Genomic DNA, 25,361 nt, shown 5'->3' with positions numbered 1-25,361 from the left:
AGCTTGCTTTTTTTGCCCTCAGTCCTTGCCCAGGTATGTCTTTCTTGAGATGAAATATGCAAAATTACTTGTTTAAAAATAATATGAAGCCAATAGCATAGCCATGGAGTCATTCAAAACCCCCAGACACCAGGAAAACACCCCCCCACACACACACAATGTAAGATTATTTCAGAAAGCTGATTTTTTTGTTTTTGCATTCATCAGCAGAAACAATGATGAACCACCTACTTTGCAATTACTCTTTCCAGGTGAGGAAGAATAAAACATTGACAGAGAGAAAGGTATCAAAACAATCTTGTAAAATTAAATGACCATAAATGCACTATTTCTTAGGGTAAACTGTTTACGGGGTGGGGGGGCGTGAAATCTGGGCACTATTGACTTGAATGGGACCAAAATTTTATTGTTCTATTATGGCAAAGGGGAGAAAAGCATCATTTTTGTGCACAGTTCCAGACTGACAGCCACGAAAATGCACATCCCCTGTTTATCCACAAGACAGGTATAGTGCAAGCAGTAGCTACACTAGTCATCATCACAAAGAGTCAACAGCATACATCATCCCAGACACAAAGGGACCACAAGCGGGAATGAGAGTTCAGTGTCTAGAACATGGACAAGCAAGATCCAGCCCACCAACCCTTTTAATCCATCCTGGTGTTTACCCCGAGCATTGCCAGGGGAGAGAGAACTGGGGGCCAATAGGAGTGCAGATATTTTGGGGGGACTGTGGCAATGCAGCGCAATTTCTCAGATACCACTGGCTGGTTTCCAACCAATACTAGCTAAGAGATTTACTGGGGCAGGAGCAGTACAATTTCGTAACTCCCATTGGCTAGTTTGCAGCCACTAGAATCTGAGAGATTCTCCTGGGGGCAGGGACAGCATACCAAACAGACCAATGGGAGCTGAGAGGTTTTGCTGGGGCAGAGGCAGTGCCTGAAGCTCTTTGCCCTAGCCCAGAGAACAGCCAGTGGGCTGGGGCTGCTGGAAGGCAGGGAAGCCACCTCAGAGTGCTGCTGGCCAGCTGCTTCTTAGTTAAGTGCCTCCCAGGCACTGCTTCTGGTACCACACCCCAATTCCTTCCCACACCATGCACTCCTATACCTAGAATCCTCTTCTGCACCCATACTTCCTCCTGAACCCTGCACCCCAATACCTCCCTCTCAGACCCCACACCCTCTCCTGCACACCAGTTCCCTACCCCAAGCTCCCTGCCATACCCAGCCTCCGTCCCAGACCCCAGACTCCCTCCACAGAAAAGTGCAGCCACTTATCAAAGTACTGAAGTAACTTCCCATCAAAGATGACTGCCCACCCCAGTCTACAACTATTTGATCCTTGGCCTACCTGTAAACATGGCTAAAAGGACAACGAATGCCATTTGCAATGGCATGTTTAATGTGGCCAACCGCTAAAGAAGTATCAATTCATTCTGTTTAGACCAGCACTTTTCAGCTGGTGCGCCACAACACACAGATGTGCCATGAGAATTCTCCAAGTATGCTGTGAAACTTCAATTTCCCCTCCTGAGAGCCACCACTGGGGAGATTTGCTGACCCGACACCAGTTGGGGCTGACCCCACACCAGCCTGCCTGCTCCCTGCTGTGGAAAAGGGGGAGGAATGGAGGCAGGAGCCTGTGGTAGCTGGGACACAGTTTAAACATTCAGCATTTTATTGAAAGAGGAGAAGGAGCTGGGGGTGTCTCCACTAACTGTGAGCCACTCCATGTTTGAAGGCTATCAAGAATGAACACTGCAGCAATAAATTACAGGATATTCTGTTGCAAAAATGCATTATAGCTGCTATGGCAAGTTCTTCATTCTGACTGGACCCTTGTACCCAAATGGAGTTCACCGCAAAATCAGTCTCTAGTAGGTGACTCATTCTAATTCTATCTATCACCTGTCATTCTAACTTTGTGCTGGCTTTTCCTGTATTTTTGCATGCTGCATTCTACAGCAGTGTTTCTTAAACTTTTTGAGTCCACGGAACACCAACCCATAGTATTTTTTATGCAGAACTCCTGTGAAAATTTTCTTCAACAAAAAAATTGTTGGCAGAAAAATAAAAACAGCAACATATGTAGCAAAACCACAATGAAGCAATTTAACCAGGAACCATAGCAATGAAGAAGTAACATTATACCTGGTTTTAACAGAAAATATATACCTTCAGGCTAAGTCTAGATTGCCAAGTAAAAAGATACACAAATTGTGCAACACATTTGCATATCTCCTGCCAGCAGTTCTGTCAAGAGAAGCTTTCCTGATATTTGTCCCAGCCACACAGGGCCAAATATTGGGCAATCCCCCTGTGCCAAGACATCCCTTCTTCCTTGTAGAATGAGGATGCCCAGGATGTCAATAGAAGGCTCCCAATGCAGCAGAAGCCTGCAGTCTAGACATAGCCTTAGTGTATGCTATCAAAAAAGTGTCAGACGCCCACAGCACACCTGCAAGTTGTTCACAGAACACCAGCATTCCATGGAACCTAGTTTAAGAAACACTGTTCTACAAGACAGGAAATCTATTACTTATTTTGACACAGTTTTTCTGCTGTGTATCACCAAAGTGCACAGATTGTGCTATAGAAATGATAATGGCAAAAATCGCAAAGGCCAATCGAATGCACATGGAGTTGATATGTAGGATTAAGTCTTAGCTTCTAAAGATCTGTGCACATTTTACTAGACCAGAGGTTTTCAAACTGTGGAGTGCTGGCCCCTTTGGGGTGGTGCTGAGAAGAAACAAAACAAGGAAAGCAGCCATACCAGGTGCCTCAGACACCAGCCCCCCTCCACCGCCTCCCTCCCCACCCCTAATGGAGGAACTCTGGAAGGGAGTGCCACCTCCACTCACCTCTTTTTGTCTGGGTAGGTGGGGTGCAACTAAAACTTGTACAATTAAAAGGAAGGAGGGGTTGGCTGAAAAGGTTTGAAAATTGCTGGCCTAGACACATTTCTGATTCCATATAATATTTTTTCCCAGGCTCCTCATCAGCCAGTTCCACTAAGGCTCCCTAGCACCTCTTACCCAGCAAAAGTCATATCTTTGAACTGAAATGGGACAACTGGATGCAAAGGAAATAGAGGATTTAGACACTGCAGGTTTGTCTGAGGCATAACCTGTAGAACACCTTATATCCCAGAGAAACCATGATCCCGTTTTGTTAGTAAGATGAAAGGGAACAATACCCTAACTAGCATTGTTTCCAAAATGAATGTTTTTCATTGTTTTTGATTAGAAAAACCATTAAATTTATTATAAGCATTTTTGTAGGTGATACTTGAGGCTAAAACTGAATTATAAACACATGAACAGCCGCTTTAATGGTGATCCTAGCTCTTCAAAACTGAAGTGGACTGCATGAATCCATTTATTTCAAAGGAACGAAAACACTGCATCTCTTTTTCTTTGCACCCAAGAGCCATTTGTTTTCCCTGTGGTGCCCACTCTGGACCCTCCCTGTATGAAAATAGACAGGATTTTCACAACACACATTCATCCTTATATGTTGTTTGCATTGTTTCTCTCTGTAAAGGAGCATGACATGACCTCTCCTTTGGTTCTGCACACTGGACCAAAGTAAAAAAAAAAAGTATTGTGACCTAGAAAACCTCGCTTGAAATAATTCCCCATAACTTGAGGCTGTTTGGAATGGAAGGGATATATTGTTTTGACTTGATTAACGCCGTAAAGTTGATTTGACATCTTGTTGTCAAGGAAACCAATTCACACACAAAAGAAAACAGTTGTGATGTTATCATTCAGACTATTCAAGTGACCTTAAGAGGGGGGCAGGGTAGAACAAAGGCTTCTGTTCCCAACATCTGTATTCAACACTGCACCACTGTGAAAATTCAGGTAAATGCTCTTCATACTTTTTGGGAAACTGTTTTAACCTGAAAAGAGCAAAATGCCAGATCTTCTCCAAGATAACTGGTCAAATGTCTTGATTCTGGTCATGCAGTCACAGCTGCCACACAGCATTTGTTACCTGTATTCACAAGGACTGTAACACTCAAATATAAGCAGCTGGAGAGAATGAGTTTCATACATTAATTAGATCATAACAACACATGTGTACACAAACACACACACAAGCAACCACCAGGGGCCTCAACATTTTCTTTGAACCAATAACTGGGCTTACGTCAAGCCTGGTAAAAATTTCCTAAAGATTTGTTTTTGGGAAGATTTCCAGAGTAGAATTTATGCTCTGCCAACTTCCTGGGTCCCTGATAAATCAGGTTTCTCTCTGAGACACACCCCAGAAACTGTCCTGCTATTGAAAAATCTTCTCCTGGCCTTGTACAGCGTCACCCCAAAATCCCTTAATGACAAATGTCCAGGGCAGCATTTCCCAAATGGCGTATCGCAGAAAATAAGGGTTTCATGAGAAAATTCCATTGCAATAGCTGACTCCTCTGCGGCTCCCTGCCCTGCCACTGCTGAAACGTAGAACTAAATTTAATTGGTTTAATGGCCGGCAAGGCAGCGGGAGGGATCTGACCATTAAACCAACTGAATTTTGTTCCATTATTTCAGCAGTGGTAGGGCAGGGAGCTGCAGAGAGCCCCTCATTCACTCCACTATCTGTGCAGCCACAGCCCTCCAGTGGCTGTGACTGAGCTCACCCACCAGCAAAACACCTCTACACCAGCCTTCCTTCCATTGGGTGCACATGGCCACCCACATAGGTTGCCCAGCCAGCTCCATGGATGGGTTAGTCCCGGGGAACAGTTTGGGACTGAGAGGGGTTAAACCTGGGGAGTAGGGGAGGGTCTGCAGGATGGGGGTAAAGCTTGGTGATGGGGGGGCGGATTTGGGGGCTGAGGCAGGTAAAGCCTGGAGATGGGGGGGGGGGTTTGGGGTCCAAGGAGGGTAAAGCCTGGGAATGGGGTTCTGCAAAATTCTTTCGACTATAAAAGGGTTCTGTGGCCAAATAAAATCAGGAAACACTGGTCCAGGGAGTCTCAGGAATGTCCTGATTCTGGAATGTACAGTCTCATTCACCAAAGAATCACAGCATAGATTGAACATCCCCAGTCCAGCACATTTAGAACCTGAGTGGTCCTGAACCAGGGAGTTTGCTGGATCAGGGAAGGTCCAATGCCAGCCCCTCTGCTGCAGTTGGCTGCAGGGCTCCATTCCAGCAGCAGCAGAGGCACCAGCATTAACAGAGCAGAGATGGGGGGTTGAGGGAAGAGGCAGGACGGCTGCCGAGACACATGGCTGGAGGCCACCGCCACCTTGCCCTCTCAACCTCATGCATTCCCCAGTCTCCACTCTCTCCCTGCACTCAGAGGAAGCTCCTTGGGAGCACAGGTGAGGTGTTACTGAGTGCCAGGCACCCAGTTTTTCCCTGTGTGTGCTCCAGCCCTGAAATATCCACAGATACTGGAGCAGGTATGCTGCTGGACAAGGAAAGATCTCTGTATAGAGTTCCAACCTATATCATAGGTTTAGAAGGGCATTTAGTCTAACCCACTGCCAGGAACTGTTGTGCCTAAACTATGCAAGACAGACCGCTATCCAGCCTCCCTTTGAAACCCTCTATCAAAGGAGCTTTCACACCTTCCTAGACATTTGTTCCATTGTCCTACTATTCCTGCAGTTAGGAAGTTTTTCCTGAGAGTTATCCCACATGCTATATTTGTGCATTGATGAGGTCAATACTGCACATTCAGTGGCAGGACAGAGTTACAAACCTGGAAGTTCTGGACAGAGCAGGAACCACGAGCATCGAAGCCATGATTCTGAAAGCCCAGCTTCGCTGGACAGGGCACATCGTATGAATGGAGGAGTCAAGAATCCCTAAGCAACTCCTCTACAGTGAACTCTCCCAGGGCAAAAGGAAACAAGGTAGGCCTTGCAACAGGTATAAAGACTGTGTGAAGGCCAACATTGCTCAAGCTGGTTTAAAACCAGATCAGCTAAAGCAGCATGCAAAAGACCGAACAGGCTGGTGTACTCTCATACAACACTTGGATGACAACTTTGAAGAGCAGCAACGCGTACACCTCATTGATGCTCATGAGAGTAAGAAAGCAACAGCAGCAGCCACACCAACAAAGCCAGGACAATTCCTTTGCCCCCACTGTGAACACCCATGCCACTCAAAGCTTGGACGCCTCAGCCACATGCGAGTCCACAACCAATGAGCTTGTGCAAGCTCAAGATGTCATTGTTGGACACGACGGACTACCTATATCCTTCCCTAAGTGTTGCACCTCAGATTTGTCTCTGTTGAATTTCACTGAATGTCATGTGAAATCTTAAAATGACAGCTGGGCCACATTGGTCCTTAATATTGCTGTGAAATGTATGTACAGATATTGTGTAAAAAGTTATGCGTACGTACTGAAAATGTGTCTTTAGATGGAGAGGCAGGTTTTGTCACACAAGAGCTGTTTGTTCACCTGTCTGTCTGCTGGGATATTAAGCAAGCACTGTAAGCTAACCTAGTGGATGCAATTTACATTAGAAGTTATCAAAAAATGTGACGTCAAAAAGACTGCTACACATAGCATACTGACTCTGGGTGCAAGTGATTAAGTGTGAAGCTAGAAAAAGAAGGGGAAGAAAACACTATCTCATTCTGCATCCACAAAGTAAATGAACAATGCATTTACACTCATGAAAACAGGATCTCGATCCACCTTGGTTGAAATTCTGCAGAGGACTGTCGAGATAAGATAAACTTCTTTAGACAGGAGATTAACCTGTTGATTAAATGGCGTCTCTAAAGAGCACGTTATGGTTTTGTTTGACATCATCACAACGTAGAACTGGAAAGGACCTTGAGAGGTCATCGAGTCCAGTTCCCTGCACTCACAGCGGGACCTATGACCATCCATGACAAGTTTTTTTTTTTAATCTAATCTGCCCCAGACCCTTGAAAGGGCCCCTCAAAGACTGAACTCAAAACCCTGCATTTATAAGGCCAATGCACTAACCCCTGGTTTCTGAAACTGGGGGGGCCATAAAGAAATTCTGGGGGGGGGGGGCATGAGCCAACCCACCCCCCTGAAGAAAAAGCCAGCCCTTGCCTCTGGCTCGCAGCACCTGCCATTTCATGTGGGCAACCCAGCAGAGCCACTATAAAAAGCAAGCAGCCAGGAAAGGCCCACATGCAGCTAGCTTCCTCCTGCAAAGGTGAGTGAGTGTGGGGTGGGGGGATGAGAAGGATGGGGTTAGATGAGGGGCTGGCAGTGTCTGGCTTTGGGGGAGGGGAGGGGCTCACGCAGGCCACTCACAGGGTGGCTGGCCAGTGGTAAAAAAGAGGTGGCCGGGGGCGGGGCATGAGGGTTTCTCAAAAACCCAAATGGGGACATGATGCCAGAACGTTTGGGAAACACTGGTCTAACCACTGAGCTATATGTAACTATTTGTTGCCAATACTCTCAGTCCATTATCTCTCAACTCTTGAAGCTTTGTTATTGCATGTTTATTATGGTCTGACATGTAAATATATCGCAGTGCTGTGATCCTAAGCAAGGGGCTGAAGCGCAGTTCAGTCCTTCAAGCTGGTGGGTACGTGCTTCCTCCGGGGAAGCAGACCTGATATTTCTGTGAGTGTTCAGTGCGAAAGCAGCTGGACACTACAGGGGAAGGCTTCAAAGGGGCCCAGGGACTTGGGTGCTCTTATTGTTAACCTGCATAGCCCAGAGAAGAGTGCTTAGGTGGCTCAAGGCTATTGGTGTCAGGGATCTGATACCCAGTTAAGCATCATGAAGACTGCTTTGGGGGACGGGCTAGTAACCAGGTAACTCTCAGTCCTGGACAGCCCAAGAACCATCACATATAGGGAAAAAAAAATCTGAGCTTCTAGTGCAGCCTTCAGCACCATTAGCCAGACAGAGCTGAATGCACACGTGCAAGACCTTGCAGGCATAAACAGGCTAGCGGTGAGTTGGAGCCACTCATTGCTGTCAGTCACAGAAATGCTAACTTCCCATCTAGCGGGGGAGATGCTCAAACACCCGCCCCCCACCTTTGCATGCACTTTAAACCTTCCACCAACTCCCCACCCTGCCTCTTCCCACCCCTGCTCTGCCCCTGCCCCACCCCCATTCTACCCTTTCCACCAAGCCCCTGTCTCTTCCCCACCTCCTCCCACCCTGATCCCATTTCACCCCTTCCCCGAGCTCCTGCCCTATCTCTTCCTACCTGCTCCTCCCCACCACCCCTGAGCTGTTTAGTGGTGGATGGGAGGCACTGGGAGTGGGAGGGAGGAGTTGGTCAGTGGGAACCCCCACACAAGGTGCTGGGAGGAGGAGGGGAAGGTGGCTGCCAGTAGGTGCAGAGCACCCAGGAATTTTTCCCCATGGGTGCTTCCGGGTTGCAACATCCATGTAATCGGTGCCTACAGTCAGCCAGATGCTGGAGAGACAGGATATATACCTACATATCAACTACATACCCATTATGTGCAGGCTAACAAGGCTTAGTGCTTTCTCTCACCCTCCAATACCTGCACGAGACCACTCGGGGGGCGGGGAGAGCAACTCATGTGCCACCAGTTCATTTTTCCACTGACACTGCTCTGCCCTCACCACAGCCAGGAGAAGAGGGCAAGCAGGTGAGTGAACAGCAGAGAGCTCTGGATCAACTTAGAAAATACAGACGTGCTATTAATAAGAAGAGGAAAAGATACTGAAAAACTAATGCGAGTGCTCTGCCATCACCACTGTTTAAGGGCACAAGACTATGGATCTTTGAGATAGTATGACACCTCAGAGCCCTGCTCAGTCCATTACTACCTTCAAACAAATGCAAACTGCCACATTGGCGATAAACATCTTTTTCTATTTCTAACTGGCCAGGACACTATATCATTTCCTCTCAGATAAGAATCTACCCACCCACAGCCATGATATCATTATCCCCTGGTTTTACCTCTGTAGGGCATTCCCTAGGGTTGAATGTGACTGCCACACGAAGAACACAATTGGTACCACAAAATGCCTCCGACAACACAGGTGGACACAACATTATACCACTGCTCCGCGAATCTCATTCTCCTCCTCTTCAGCTCAGAAATCGAGTTTTAAGTCCTGACCTGTTTTAGAAAGCCTGATGGACTATCTTGCAGATCACCTCATCCTATGCCATCGGCAAACATAGCTGTGGAATGAGACGGTTGCAAAGCCCCCAGTGTAGACTCTCAGGAATAGGAACATTTTTTTTTTTTAACACTGAGACCTCCATTAGGTCTAGACCTCACCTTGCTTGTCTTCAGATTAAAACTCTCCTCTTTCATAAAGTCTTGCTATGGGAACAACTTCCAAAACTGATACACTCATCCCTGGCTATACGAGCACAACTGGTTCCCAACTTTCTGCTCATAGGTGAAAATTCGTAAGAAGGACACTAAATTACCATTACACACATGTTAAAGTCTCTGATTGGCTCCTAGTGGCCCTAAACTGGGGGAAGGAGTGGCAGAATGCAGCTGCTTTTGATAAGTAAGTGAACCTGGGGGGCAGGGTTGGAAAAGGTTAAAGGCTGGGGGCAGTTTGGGGCCATGAGCGGGAGGAAGGGTTAAAAACTGGTGGCACTCCAGTGGATGAGTTGGCGGTTGGTTCCTGGGGCTACAGAAGCAGTACCTGTGGGGGGAGTGGGGGGTTGGGGGGTTTGGGACCAGGCCTGGGTGAGTGTTGGGAGTGTGCGGGGCTGGGTGATGCGTGGGGAGTTGTGGGCCAGGGGTGTTGGGAACAGGCTGGGTGGGACTGTGGGTTTCCCTGCACCCCAGCCAGGAACTCTGTGGCTGCAGCAGAGCCAGCTGCGGGGCTGTGGGTTTCCCTGCGCCCCAGCCAGGGACCTCGCAGCTGGCTCATATAAGTGGGGGAAGTTCACTCTTTTAGTGAACAAAGGTATGTATGTATGTCCCTTGTTTTAGTGAGTACTCGTAAGTCAAGTACTCATTAAATGAGGGATGAGTGTATATCATTTCAAGAAAGGGAAGGAAAATCAACTAAAGGTGGAAAGTCAGTGCACATAACTATGTTAACACCCATCTGGGTGCTCTTATTTAAGAGTAAAGTGGCCTTAGTTCACTATAATGAAGCTTCAAACCAAAAAGAAAGCAGAGTAGACAAAGTGTATTGCTGACTTACCCGCAAACTGGTCCATACTCGTTGATCAGTTTTGTATGGTTTTCCCAATAGCCCTGAGAAAAGAGAAAGAGAGTTACCACAGTATTATCGTCAAATGCATATGATATTACCGGGACATTTGTGATCCTAGAATGCAAGTTTGCCAACATTCATGATATCTGGTGTTTTTCTTAAATCTCAGATCCTGGGGTAATGTTACTATAAGAAAAACTCTGCTTTCATTTAAAAAAAATAAGGCATTTCAGGTTGCATGAAGACACTTGAAAATGTGACCCCAAAGACTCAAAATGAAAATACAAGAAGAAAGAAAAATCTTTAAAAATTTAAATCATTCTTACAATTTTGGGGCCTGGACTCATAATTATGGGTCTGCCAAATTCAGAGTTTGTTTTGGTCAATTTTGTGGTGATAGCATTTTTAAAATAGTAAGCTCCATGATTTCAGCTATTTAAATCTGAAGTTTCATGGAGTGGTACCTGTAGATGTCCTGACCCAAAACGAAGCTGGGGGTGGTGATGGCAAGGTTATTATAAGGGACTTGTGCTGCTGCTATCATTACTTTTGCACTGCTGCAGGCAGTGGTGCTGCCTTCAGTGCTGGGCAGCTGAGGAGCAGGGGCTTTTGGCTGTTAGACCAGCTTTGAAGATAAAGCCACTGCCAGCAGTACCACAGCAACAAAGTTGGTGTGGGTATAGTATTGCCACTCTTACTTCTACATGACTGCCTGAAGAGTGGGGCTCCCCATCAGCAACCACCACACTTGGGCTGCCCAGCTCTGAAGGCAGCAGAGCAAAATTAAGGGTAGCATGGTATGGTATTCCCACCCTCTCTCCTGCACTGCTGCTGGCAGGGCACCGTCTTCGGAGATGGGCATCCAGTAACAGCCACCACTCTCCAGCTGCCCAGCTCTGAAGGCAATACAAAAGTAATCCCACAACCACCTAAAATAACCCAGCAATCCCCCTGCAACTCCCTTTTGGGTCAGGGCCCCCAATTTGAGAAACATTTGTCCCCCTCATGAAATCTGTATAGAACAAGGTAAAAGCGCGCAAAAGACCACTTCATGGTAGGAGACCAGCTTTTATGGTCCATGATGTGTTTTTCATGGCCGTGAACTTGTTACAGCCCTACTCACAACCTTTGTTGTGCTTGGATTTGGAAATGCAGATAAGGGAAAAACTAACAGGCTATGGTTACACTAGCGAGTTTTGCTAAAAAAAACATACTTTTGTCAACAAAACCGGTGGAACGTCCACACACAAAATGTGTTTTGTTAACAGTTTATCAACAAAACTCAGCACTTTTGCTGTAAGCGTTCTGCCTCTCAGCCATGACGCATAATGCTGATGTTGACAGATTCTGTCAGCAAAAAGGCTGTGTAAACACTCTGGGGTCCTTCTCCTAACAAACAGGACATCCAGAACAATGGGCAGCCCTGTCTGCTGGGCTTCCGGGTGCCTGTTTTGTCGGCCGGGCTGTCCAGCGGCTCTGTTGACAGAGCAGAGCGCTCTTCCAATTGGCTTTTGTGTGTGGCCACACTATGTCAGAAGATCTCTTCTGACAGTGACTTCTGTCTCGCTGTAATGTAACCATAGCCAAAGAGAGTAGGAATATAACTTATCCATTACACCCAAGAGAAATAAAGGAACCGTGAAAAAGAAGTAAAGAAAGCCATCAATAAAACATTATCTCACAAATAAAAAAAAACCTGCTTGGCTTGCCTTTAATGCTAAGTAGTCATTGGAGATAAAATGAAAAATTAAACAGCTTTATTTTGACAGACTTTTTTGAATTTTTACTTATTTGTGTTTCACTCTCATAATTGAAGAAAATTGGTATCCATTTAGATAAAGTAATTTTTCACTATACTAAATTATTACCATGCTATATAAATATAATTTGAGTAGCAGGACGGGAGGTTTACAAAGTGTATCCCCAAAAGTGAATAAACATCCCTCCCACGATGATGACAAAATTATAGTAATCAGAAAATCATATGGCATTGTATTTATCACTTCGATAGGGAAAGTAATTTGCTTTCTATGATCTACAAGATATCTCCATTCTCAGCAAAGCTTCACTAGCAAAACGGTACAATGAAGTCTCAGATTAAAATTTTTCTGTTTTACAGCATTCTATGGAATATTGACTAGAACAATATTGAATATCATAGTTGAATTTAAACCATAACCAACATAAAGTCATGAAACATATTGTAATGCAGAATCTGTGCTTTTATTATTGTTGCTTTTTTGCACTGAATTATTTAAAAAATTGGCAGGTGGAAAGGGATCTCCCAATTAATAGTCCAAATAATAACTTTTTTTCCTACTATAAATAATATTAAAATGTTTTTTTTTCCTGCTAAGGGGTTGTTTAGGGTTACCTTTAATTCTTAAAATGTGTCTATTGCTTAACTTTATTCTTTTTAATCACTGGCTTTTTAACATGTAAGTTGTTCCATGAAACTGGGTTATCACCAATTTGGCGATCATTTGTTTTTGGTGTTCTAGTTAGATAACACAAAGATAAAGTTAAAATATCAGCACATAATGCCTTTAGATTGTAGAAACCATAATAGCACTAAGATGAGATAAAATTTTAAAATTTGAATGCGAGGAAAATCTTTCTGAGACACAAGATGAGACAAGTAATCAGATTTATTGAACCAACTTCTGCGTATGAGATAGAAACACTTTTGAGCCACACAGAGCTCTTACAGCAAATTGCAGGATGGAATAGATTGGCTTTTAGCTTAACTATTTATCACATATTGTAAGAGACCATTCAAGGTAGAGTGGCTGGAAAGCTCATCTCTCTCATCACCAACAGAACCTGGTCCAATAAAAGCTATTACCTGACTCACCTTGTCTCTCTGATAGCCTGGGACCGACACAGCTACAACTCCACTACGTAGAACAATGGAAGATAGAGGAAAATCTTTTTGGCAGGAACAGCTTTATTATCCTGTCAGCGTGGATTCAGTCTTTACTCGTAGGGCTCCAGTGAACACAAAAGCTTGTATCCCTTGGCATAAGCCCCACCAAAGGGGTGTGATGAAAACAGCACCTTGTCCTTTCCCTTAGGTGAATCCTGCCTGGAGCACAGCATGCTGTGCAGGTGAAGAGAGGTGCATTTGCAGCTCCTTTACAGGAACTGAGGTGAATATGGACCTATGCAACAGTATAGTAGGACAGTAACTGCAATAATAGTCTACATGTGTATGCTGACTGGGTATCTACAAACCAGCAAGCAGTGTTTTACAGATGAAGAAGCTGAGGCAGAGAGCTGGCATTGACTTGCCAGTGCCACATACTGGCAAGATTAGAGCTAAGATTAGAATTCAGGTGCTCTATCTGCTAGTTGTGTACTCAGGACAGGTCTACAGTCAACATTAAAGAAGACCCTAGATTCACAATTCCAGCCACGGCAATTGCATAGCTGGAATTGACGTATCTATAATCAACTTATCTGGCTGTCCTCACAGAGGGAGGTCAGTGGGAGAAACTCTCCTGTTGACCTCTTACACCTCATGAGAATGAGGAGTGCAGGGGTCGAATGTTGACCCCTGATAGTTCCATTTTGCATGTCCCCACTAGGCGTGCGAAATCAAACCCCGGAAGATTGACCCTGACCCCAGGTCAATCTCCCAGCAGGGTAGATTTAACCCTTAGCGAATTACCTACTGCTACAGTTTCAGCATGAGAGGACGAAGAGAGTAAAGTGAGAGAAATACTGTAGCTTTTCAGGATTCAGAAGGAAAATGCAGCACTGACTATGTCATTCTAAATGAAAACTGAGTGTATGAGTGTTGACCTTGAAGTTATCACCTTAAATAATCTGTCACAATAACTAATTGTAAAAAATTGCACAGCTATGCTTTTCCAAGTCAGAAAAATCACTTCTCCTTTCTCATTTTCTGAAAGGCTACAAGAATTTGACTGATCACGACCACCTCGGGAAACGGTTTTTAAATTGCACTTGGCCTTCACAATTAGTTTCCATCCTACTGATCGGCCATTATCAAAGAGATAACAAATGCATGCAAGCTGAAGGATTCTTTCCCTGAGAAAGGCATATTTAGCAGCGACTGGTACACACCATGGAAACAGCAGATAAAGTGGTTTAACTGCCTGACACCCAGAAAGCTGCTTCTTTACACAGTTTGTGCTAGCTTCCCTGCAGGTTGTTTGCATTCTCCTCTTTCTTTGATTGTAGATTACCAAATGTATCTGTGCAAAAAAACCTCATAGGCCCAAATTCTGCTCTCAGACGCACACAGGTAGAACTGCTGAAGAAAATGAAAATTATAGCTGTGTCTGGGAGAGTAGAACTGGGCTACTGGAAACTGCCTTAAGCTATTTCAAGTTGAAATTTCAGACACTGCAGCACATAAATTGGGGAAATCAGAAAGGACACTGTGGACTCAAGTCTCTATTTTTAAATGTAGGTTCTCCCACAGAAGTCTCCCAGGATTTCCCTACCACCACTGCATTCACCATGTCAGTTCTCCAGACTCACAATAGGACTCACAAAAGATCTGTATTGCAGAGACCTTCTGGCCAGGTGAGGATAGATGGAGGCAGCTCTGCCAGGAGTCACTGTATCCAGTGTATTCAGAAATGGCCACTAGGTTTATCTCTCTCAGTTTTTGGACGCCAAGCATGGGACAGGAACCTGTTCTGAGGTTCTAAGCACCTGCATTTCTCACAGATATCAGGTGGAGTCCTGAAGACTCAGCACGTCTAAAAGATCGGACACAAGGTGGTTCAAGCTGATCACCAAAAAAAAAAAATGGAGCCAATGAAATTCTGTGGCCACTTTGGAAAAATGTTGGTGCCCTGAGATTTGACAAGAGATCATATAGCTGGTGAAATTAACTAGGGTCCTTGGTGGGACCACGAAAGGCAAGGTAACCTGGTCTTAAAAGGAAAACATGGGCTGGGATACAGTACCTGCTTCTTGTTTCCCATAGTTCAAAAATTTAAACAACAAAATTCTCCAGGAAAAGTTTTTTCCAGAATATAGGGTAGCTAAGGGTACTTAAACGGGAACATAAGGGATATTGGACCATGTGGAGATTATATGTCATTCAAGCACCACTAAATGAACAGCATTTTCTAATTTAAGAATGACAGAGAACAGATTTATTTTATTACATGTTTATGAAAAGTATCACGTTGACAGGATTGGAGACAGCATTCCCCTCACCACAGAGCAAATGAAGCAGGAGTAACAGCCGTGTAAGCTTTCTTGTATCGACCTGTAAAAATGTCTTAACTCTGGCCTGAAATGAACATCTCTGAGGTTTCATGCCCATTCATATGCTGGCTTGAGACTACCAGTTAGAGTATTATTTGATGTTAACACCTGTTCATAAGCAGTCGAAATAGCGGCAGTTGAAAGGGAGCGACCGCACACCGTTAGCGGATCGACAGGTTGATCCGCCCTTTCAAAGTGCTGCTGCAGTCTTTCTAAAGGGAACATCCACAAGACTCCAAGCCCTCCTTCGAAAAAAGGGAGACAGGATACACAGCAGATGGGGTCCTATGGCCGACAGGCCCTTCCAGGGCCACAGCCAGCTGCTCCCTTAAAGGGCCCTTCCCACCACCCTCCTCGCCGCACAAGCCGAGTGCTGGCCAGCTGTCCCCAGCCCATCAAAGCCACCTCGTGCTCCAGGATGGAGGCACAGCAGCAGCTCCTGCAGGAGGACACACTCACCCTGGAGACCCTGCTGTCAGTGCTCTGCACCATCACCTCAGCTGCACCCCATCTACTTGGGTGGCTGATCAGTCCCCCTGTGGCCATGGGGCCCCCCTGGCCAGGGCACTGCTGACTTCCCCCTTGGGTGCCCTGGTGCATCTGGAGCCACCCCAGCAGCACTGACTGGTGGGAGCGTCTGGTGCTGGGGAAGTGGGGCAAGGAAAAGTGGCTGATGAACTTCCCCATGTCGAGACAGACCTTCCAGGAGATCTGCCACTGGCTCGCCCCCGCACTCCGGCACCACGACACCCGCATAAGACCTGCTCTCACCCTGGAGAAATGAGTCATGATCACCATATGGAAACTGGCCACCCCAGATTCCTACCGCTCCATCAGACAACAATTCGGAGTCAGCAAGGCCACCATCGGGGCCGTACTTATGGAGGTATGGCAGGGCCAGGTCACACATCCCCCACGGGTGTGGGGGGGCAGGGTGAGGGGAACCCCTGGCTGTAGGGGTCAGGACAGGAGGAGGCAGGGGACAGGACGGGTTTGGGAGTGGGGAGGGAGAAGGCAGGCAATGGGGGAGAAGGGCAGGACAGGAGGGGGCAGCGGGCAGGATGTGGCTGGGGTGGGGGGAGGGCGCAGGGGCAGAGGGCAGGGCAGGGCTGGGGGCAGGGCAGGAGGGAGCAGGCGGCGGGGGGAGGGGGCAGGGCAGAAGTGGGTGAGGTGGGGAGACATGGCCTGCCACTCACGCACTGAAGCACATGCCTCCCTTTCCCCCATGGAGGTCATCAGAGACATCAACGCAATGACGCTGCCCAGGGTCGCCCACCCGGGGGATCTGGATACCACTGTCAAGGGTTTCCAGGACCTGGGCTTCCCGAACTGCTTCGGCGCTTTGGATGGTGCACACATCCCCACCACCACACAGCGCCGGCCGGTACGTCACACATCCCCACCTGCGCCCCGCCACACAGCGCCGGCCGGTACGTCACACATCCCCACCTGCGCCCCGCCACACAGCGCCGGCCGGTACGTCACACATCCCCACCTGCGCCCCGCCACACAGCGCCGGCCGGTACGTCACACATCCCCACCTGCACCCCGCCACACAGCGCCGGCCGGTACGTCACACATCCCCACCTGCGCCCCGCCACACAGTGCCGGCCGGTACGTCAACACGGAGGGCTCGCACTCGGTGGTGCTCTAGGCCCTGGTGGATACTAGGGGCCAGTTCATGAACATCTACATGGGCTGGGCCAGCCGCACCCGCGATACCCGGGTCTTCCGGAACTCCAGGCTCTGGTGGCGCAGGGAGGCCGGCACGTTCGGCCCCCAGCGGGAGATCCCCGTGGGGGAGGATGTCACCATGCTCCTCTGTATGGTGGCAGATGTGGTATATCCCCTCCAGCCATGGCTCATGTGGCCATACACAGGACACCTCGACCCCACCCAGGAGGCGTTCAACCAGTGCCTCAGCCACGCCCACCATGCCGCGGAGCAGACCTTCGGGAGCCTTAACGGGTGGTGGAGGTGCCACCACACGTGGCTGGAGGTAGGGGTCCTCAATGTGCCCCCGCTGGTGGGCGCCTGTTGTGTCCTTCACAATGTTGTGGAGGGAAAGGAGGTGCCTATGTCCCTGGGGCCTTGCAGCTGGCTCTGGCTACAAGCAACTGGGCACCGCCCCCATCTGCCAGGCCAACCAGGATGGCCACCGCTTTAGGGAGGCCCTCAGGCAGGCCGTTGCGGATGGCCGCCTGTGACCCACACCCACACCCACCCACGATCCCTGCTGCCACCACCCCCGCCGCCACCCCCACCAGCACCGCACCCACACATCTGCCACCCACCATCTCTCCCCAGGGAGCACAGCACGTGGAGCTGCATGGTAAACAAACATTTATCAAGAACGGGATGGTATGTTGAACTACGTACAGGTGGGGGGATATAGTTTGGAGCAGGGCAGCGGGCACCTAACCTGGAGGCGGTGGGGGAGCTCATTCTGGGGCTGGAGTGGTGGGCCACAAGCCCCATCCTCCCCTCAATCCCCTGTCTCCCTGGGTGCGGGTGTTCCCCAGCAGGGAGTGGAGGGTGCGGGGAGCATCGGCAGGTAAGGCCGTGGGGATGGCTTGGCAGGGGCAGTGGGAGCAGGCTCGGCGGGGGAGCTGCCAGTGGGTCAGGAGGCAGGCAACATTGGCCACATGTTCCTGGAGCATCTGGCCAATGCCCTCCAGGGTGTGCAGCAGTTTCCCCCATGCTGCTCTCGGCCACTCCAGCCCAGCCTCCATGAGTCGCAGGTGCTGGTTGGTCACCTCAGCCTGGCGCTGGCTGGTTGGGTCCTCCTTGGCCAGGTGGTGGGCCCTATGGTTGCAGCCACGACGGCGCAGTGTGGGGTGGTGCCTGGCCACCTCCGACATCTGCTGGGAGGCTCTCGGGGACCAGAGAGAGTGCTAGGCTCTCCCGGCCCACATATGGCGTAGCTGTATGGAGAGACGGACACCGTGTCGGTAATGTGCCACAGCCAGGTGGAGGTCTGTACAAGCAGGAGGGGATATAGATGGCAAGGTCCCACTCCTTGCTCGACCACTCCATGGTGCCCTCACCCTCCTGGGTCACTGGTCCGGGCTGCTCCTCCACCTTCGGCTGTGGCTTGTTGGTGGATGTGTCCAGGAATGCCAGGTTTGGGGAGCTGTCCTGGGGCCCCAGGATGCCCTGAAGCTCCTAGAAGTAGTGGCAGATGACTGGGGCTGCCCCGGAGCAGCCAGCCTGGACCCTGGCCCAGGTGTAGCCCTGCCACAGCTCATTCATCTTGGAGCATACCTGTTCCACGGTGTGCTCCAGGTGGCCCCTGCTGAGGAGGCCCTGAGCCAGGTGGCCAAAGGCCACTTCACCCGCTTCTGGTGGAGGACCTCCTCCTATTTCCAGAGGCCCAGGAGGTGCCACAGGTCCCGCTCCGTCCAGGAGGGGGGCTGTAAGAGGGTGAGAGCAAGGCCAGGCAGGGCAGGGGTTAAACAGGGGATGTTGGCCCAATCAGCCCCACCCCGGTTCACCTGCAGCCAGTGTCAGGCCTAGAGGGGTATAAAGGGAGGGAAGCCAGCCCAGCTGGGGGCTGACCAGCCAAGAGGCAGGAGCTGACTTTGAGGCAGCAGGGCCCAAGCCAGAGCTGCCACCTGGTCGGCCACTGGAGGGCAGAGCCTCTGAACCCTCCCCCAGGCACAAAGGAGGGAGGGAACTCCTCCTCCTCCCAGGGAACTCCTCTCCCCCCAGAGGGGGAACTAGGTTCTTGAGGCCATGCCCCACACTTGTCCAACAGACTCTCGGGTGGGGCTGAAGACCCACACCCCAGGCCCCGGCAAGGGGGCTTAGCCACTAGGCCACTCTGTCACCAGTGGGAACTGTTCACAGGACCCTTTTATTTCCCCGCCCTCCAGAACCCTGGGAGCCCTACAGGGGCTTGGAGAGGGGGCCAAGGGGCTTATGTGAGGGCTGACTACTGGCCATGATTGCAGCGCTGGGAGCGTGGGGCTGGAGCACGTGCGGGGGATGCTCCTAGCATGCTCTCAGCCTCATGCCACAGGGTTCCTGTGCGCAGGCTGCTGTAAGGTGGCTGGATGCAGGGATCATAGAGCCCCGCTACTGCTGGCTGGAGTGGCCCCGTGCTCCAGCTGATCAGCGCCATGGCGGACCCCTCTATCAAAAAAGTCAGATGCGGAGCATCTACACATGTACTCTTTCGATTTAGTTTTTCAAAAGGGGACTATCTTCCTGATATGGGATCAGAGTTCAGATTTTGACATCTGCGCCCTGTTCCTTTGATTTTCTTTCAAAAGACATTGTTGCATGTGTAGACACTCCTCCCATTCTTTTGAAAGAGGGACACTTATTTTGATGTTTCGTGCATGTATAGACACAGCTTAAGTTTCTTCACTTAGGCCACAGAAAGGTCATCACCAAGACAGCCTGGATTCAAAGCTATCACCTAGGAGCACCATATCCCATTACCAAATCCATGCGCTGTTTAGTGCCTCAGGTATATGGCATATTTTGTTTCATGATGTTATTCTTAACTGGCGTATTACCATTTAAATGCCCATATTAGATGAAGAGACAAAATTCACATATGTAGCCACTTACATCAGGTAACAGAAATTAATAGCATGTATGTCTGGGACTTTTAAAAAGAGACCAATTCCCAATGAAACCTAATGGGTTTTTGTGTGCCTAACATGCAAATTACCATATATATTTCAAAAAATGAGCTAACAACACTTGAATCATTAGAAGGGCAGAGCTCACTTTGAACCATCAGAGTCATTCCTTAAATCTCCTCACTAATAATCCTGGAGAAAACATTAGGAGGTCAGCAAGCAGCAAGGAAGAGAACCAGAGTGAATTTTATCCAGCCCTATTCTAAACCATGTATATACTTTGTTTCCTTTGAGCATCATTCCTAACAGCTGTCCTCTGTGTGTAATTTGGTTCAATTTATGTGTGTGCCATTTCGGATTTGTAAAAACACATATAGGCCTTCCAAATTTATTAGAAACGGCCTTCCTACCCTTTATAGTTATTGAGAGGTTAGTGTTCTACAATTATGTTAATCCTCATTTGTAAAGACTAATTAACCGAATGCTAATTGAATCTGCATATGAAAATTAAGACAATGTGTTCTCATTATACAATTATAAAAAATTACCTGAACTAAATACCACGCAAACTGTAAATTATTTTTTACCTCTTTAGATCTTTATAAATAGTTAAAAAGAAAGGCTTCTTTCACTGCAATATTGTCTATCAACAACAGCCTTTGTCTTGCAAAAAACTGTCGAGACACAACTCTGAGTTGCTTCTACAATCCCTTCTTTTTGAGATGACTATTTTCCGCTTTGATGCTTTCTCTCGTAACCAACGTTTTATAGAGATGACTCCTTTCCCAGGGGCAAAAGATGTATTTCTCTGGAGCTCAAACCAATGCCACCCAATGGATTAGATGGCATGAGGTGATTCACTCAATAGTGAATATCTTGCCTCAAAAGCCCAAACTCATCACGTCTGACACAGCATACTCAAGCCTAGATAACAAATTATCACAGCACTATCCTTTCATCCCAGGAGATATGGGTTCAAATTTTCACTCAAGTCACAAGGAGAAATGATTTGGCTCATTTGTCCGTTCTTATTATTAAAAAAAAAATTAATCTCTATGTTATATAATCATCATGCCAATTGACTTTCAGTAACATTTCCAGTACAGCGCTATCTCCAGATCTGAAGTGGGTCTGCCCCATGAAAGCTCATCCTCTAATAAATTATTTTGTTAGTCTTTAAAGTGCTACATGACTGCTTGTTTGTTTTGGTAGGATACAGACTAACACAGCTACCTCTCTGTTACTATTCAACATGCAAGGCACTACATTTAGCCGTTTGGAATGCAGATCCATCAATTATATGAAAAAACTTGCACAGATCCAGAGAGACATCATTCTTCTCTCCAAGTGCAAGAAGGTGGACATCATACCCAAGGGACTGAAAGTGAAAAGCCCATTTCAAACAACTTACTACACTGATTATAGTTAGAGACTATGCCACACACTCTCTAAGAACCTGAGGAGCCACCTGATCAGTAACCTGTACAACAAGTAGGAGAGGATCAAGAATGACCTCTATGACCTTGAAACTCTCATCAATAAAGAAGCATCCACACAAGATGCCACATTGCAGGTCTTTAACAATACTAGACAAGAAATCTATAATACACACTTCTACTCCCTACAAAAAAGAAATGACATTAAACTACCTAAACTACTTCATACCACTCCGGATTTTCTGTCAGGGTTTACTCCCTTAGCCTTTCTCCTTCCCAGGATAACCCACAAGGCAGTGGGGTGTGGAGTATGTGGTTAAGGATCCCACTACTTCATACCTCCCTGTCACCACAAGTCACCATAGCTCCCTGTGGAGCAATGACCTCATATCCCCGGGACCCTCCTCCCCACCTCTTGCCCCGCCCCAAGCTACCATCACCATAGGACTCTCCCCAACCCACTACCCCCATCTGCTCCCAGGTCCGCCCTCCTCACTGCACTGGCCCCTCTCCTCCCAGCTGCTCTCAGTGCCCCCAGGTCCACCTTCCCCCATTGCTCTTCAGGCTCTTCTCTTCAGAGACTCCTTCTCCTGGTAGTGCTGCCTTGCAGGGCACAGGTGGAACACCATACCTGAAAAGGACAAACACGGGGTTCCTCCCTCGGCGAAATCCCAGAGGCAAACTCCCTTCCCTGTTAACTGCTGCCCCTGTTCACTGCTCACAGTGTTCGCTGAAAGCTCCCTTCTTATAGAGGGAGCTGCTAGCTGGTTAGGCCTGGCTCAAAGCCTTGCCTCCAGTCTAATCAGCCCTTGAAGGCTCACCTGGCAGGGAAGTCCCCCAGTTCACACCTTGCAAACTGCTCCTCTCTGCACAACACAAGCTCAGGCACACAGGCAGCTGATCAAACTGCCCTTCTCTGCAAAGTAACAGCTGCACAGACAGACATTCACCCACCAGCTCACCACACAGCCCCTCAAATCCCACACTCACCCAAGCTCCTCTAGGACGCTTTGCCCAGAGGCAAACTCCCTTCCCTGTTAGCTGCTGCCCCTGTTCGCTGCTCACAGTGTTCCAGGAACAAGGTAAAGGTGGACTCAAAAGCCCCAAACCTCCATTTCTGATGAAGCCCCACAATTGCCTTACCTCGGGTCAGCCCTGCTAACACAGAAGCAGCAGCATTTTCCCAGGTGCACAGATTTGGTACGTTGGCACCTCAGCCTTTGGGAAACTATCAGGCAACTTGCATTACTACAGGTTGAACCTCTCTAGTCCAGCACCCTGGGGACGTTGTGGTTGACGCAGCCCTCAATGTCCTTGAGCTCCTACCAGTAATGGACAAACTGGATCAAGAACCAACTGTGGATGAACTGAAGAGAGCCATCGACAGCATTGCAGCAGGAAAGGCCCCTGGCCACGATGGTATACCACCAGAGGTAATCAAGTGTGCCGCGGACACATGCCTGGAACCCCTACATAAGCTACTGTGCCTGTGCTGGAAAGAGGGTGAGGTTCCACAGGATATGCGCGACGCTAACATTGTAATGTTGTATAAGAACAAAGGAGACAGAAGCGACTGCAACAACTACCGTGGAATCTCCCTCCTAAGCGTCACTCGTAAACTGTTCGCTCGCGTCATCCTTGGCAGACTCCAGAAGATTGCTGAGAGGGTGTACCCCGAATCGCAGTGCGGATTCCGCGCAGAGAGGTCTACCGTTGACATGGTCTTCTCTCTAAGGCAGCTGCAGGGGAAGTGCAGGGAGCAGATGAAGCTACTGTACATAGCCTTCATCAACCTGATCAAGGCCTTTGACTTGGTCAGCAGGGATGGTCTGTTCAAACTGCTCCACAAGATAGGCTCTGTCCTCCATGGTTACTCAAGATGATCCAGTTGTTCCACGAAGACATGAGAAGAACCACCCAATATGACAGAGCATCATCGGATGCTTTCAGAATCAAGAGCAGCATCAAACAAGGATGCGTGCTTGCTCTGACATTGTTCAGGATCTTCTTCGCACTCCTCCTGAAGCATGCCTTTGGATCTTCAACAGAGGGCATCTTGCTGCACACAAGATCTGATGGGAAACTGTTTAATCTTGCAAGGCTGAAAGCTAAGTCTAAGGTGCGGGAAGTCCTCATCAGAGACATGCTGTTCGCAGACGATGCTGCTGTAGTGTCTCACACAGAAGACCAGCTTCAAAAACTGCTGGATCAGTTCTCCAAAGCATGCAAGGACTTTGGGCTTACCATCAGCCTAAAGAAGACAAATGTACTCAGTCAGGATGTTGCTGAATCCCCATCAATCAGCATTGACAACTATAAGTTAGAGGTCGTCCACGAGTTCATTTACCTTGGGTCCACCATCACTGACACCCTGTCGTTGGACACTGAGCTAAATAGGAGGATCGGAAAAGTGGCCACAACTCTGTCCAGACTCAGCAAGAGAGTGTGGAATAACAACAAGCTGTACACTCACACCAAAATGCAAGTCTACACAGCCTGCATCCTCAGCACCCTCCTTTATGGCAGTGAGACTTGGACCCTGTATGCCCGCCAGGAAAAGAGGCTGAACGTCTTCCACTTGCGCTGCCTCAGGCGCATCCTTGGAATATCATGGAAGGACAGAGTGACCAACACCGCTGTCCTCGAGCAAGCTGGAATCCCAACCATGCACACCCTCCTCAGACAGCGTCGACTCCGTTGGCTTGGCCACGTCCACAGGATGAATGATGGAAGGATTAAAAAAGACATCCTGTATGGTGAGCTAGCCTCTGGCAAAAGACCTCCCGGACGCCCCCAGTTGCACTACAAAGATGTCTGCAAGAGAGACCTCACAGAGGTAGACATCGAGCTGGACAACTGGGAAGAACTAGCAGATGACCGAAGCAGATGGAGGCAGGGGTTACACAAGGGCCTTCAGAAGGGCGAGATGAGGATCAGACAGCTAGCAGAGGAGAAGCGAGCGCACAGAAAGCACACTAAGGACTTGCCAGACACCCACCACATCTGCAAGAGATACAGCAAGGACTGTCACTCTCATGTGGGTCTTCATAGTCACAGTAGACGCTGTAAATGAAGTCCTCAATTGAAACTATAAAGGGCGCGATCCATAGTCTATGCAGACTGAAGGATGCCTACTACTACTACTTCATACCTCAGGATACTAAAACTGCCACAACATCACCTCACCAGGTAATATTATCGGAGGGGTAGCCATGTTAGTCTGGATCTGTAACAGCAACGAAGGGTCCTGTGGCACCTTATAGACTAACAGAAAAGTTTTGAGCATGAGCTTTCGTGAGCACAGACTCACTTCATCAGATGCTTCATCAGATGTAATATTGTTAACCTTTCCAGCTGCAGACTCAGCCTGGCAGAAGAGTCTGTCTTATCCCAGGGACTGACTTTCTGACCCACCTTCTCCATGAACTTGATACAATTTTATGCTGAACTCAAAGCCTTCTTTTGCTGTCTCCATCAAAGGGGATGCTTCCAACATACCAATGAACATCAAGCTGACTCAATAGATCCCCCATACCAACACCAAATAAAAATAAATTCTACGTGGGTTGCCTCTGACAGTCATAGTGACAGTCTGGACTTATATATTCAAAGCTTCCGCAACCATGTACAGACTGATATTGTGCATAAACACCACGTGACACACAATCTCAGCTGTGCTGAACGCTATGCTGTCCAGAGTCTGACATTATAATCAAGCCAGATGACAAAGGGGATGCTGTAGTCATCATGAACAAGTCAGACTATGAAGAGTAGGCAGCTAGACAACTCTCCAACACCGCATTTTACAGCCCTCTTTCCTCTGATTCCACTTTAGAATACCAAAAGAAACTATCCCATCTTCTTAAGGGATTTTCTGCCTCTATTTGGGACCAAATTCACATAGATACACCTTCTGAGCCCCAACCCAGACTATTTTATTTAC

General features: G+C 48.1%; 1 protein-coding gene across 1 annotated transcript in view; it reads right to left on the bottom strand.

Annotated features, from left to right (window-relative positions):
* TBXAS1 (thromboxane A synthase 1) overlaps positions 1 to 25,361 on the bottom strand; it is a 353,481-nt gene that overhangs the window by 227,892 nt on the left and 100,228 nt on the right. The window contains exon 3 of the mRNA XM_074983822.1: positions 10,129 to 10,181. Within this exon, the coding sequence (XP_074839923.1) occupies positions 10,129 to 10,181 (53 nt within the window). The remainder of the gene's footprint in view (positions 1 to 10,128; positions 10,182 to 25,361) is intronic.

Source organism: Carettochelys insculpta, chromosome 1 (assembly GCF_033958435.1).
Source record: "Carettochelys insculpta isolate YL-2023 chromosome 1, ASM3395843v1, whole genome shotgun sequence".
Taxonomy (NCBI): domain Eukaryota; kingdom Metazoa; phylum Chordata; order Testudines; family Carettochelyidae; genus Carettochelys; species Carettochelys insculpta.
The sequence above is the reverse complement of the archived record's forward strand: the minus strand, read 5'-3'. Positions and strand labels throughout refer to the sequence as shown.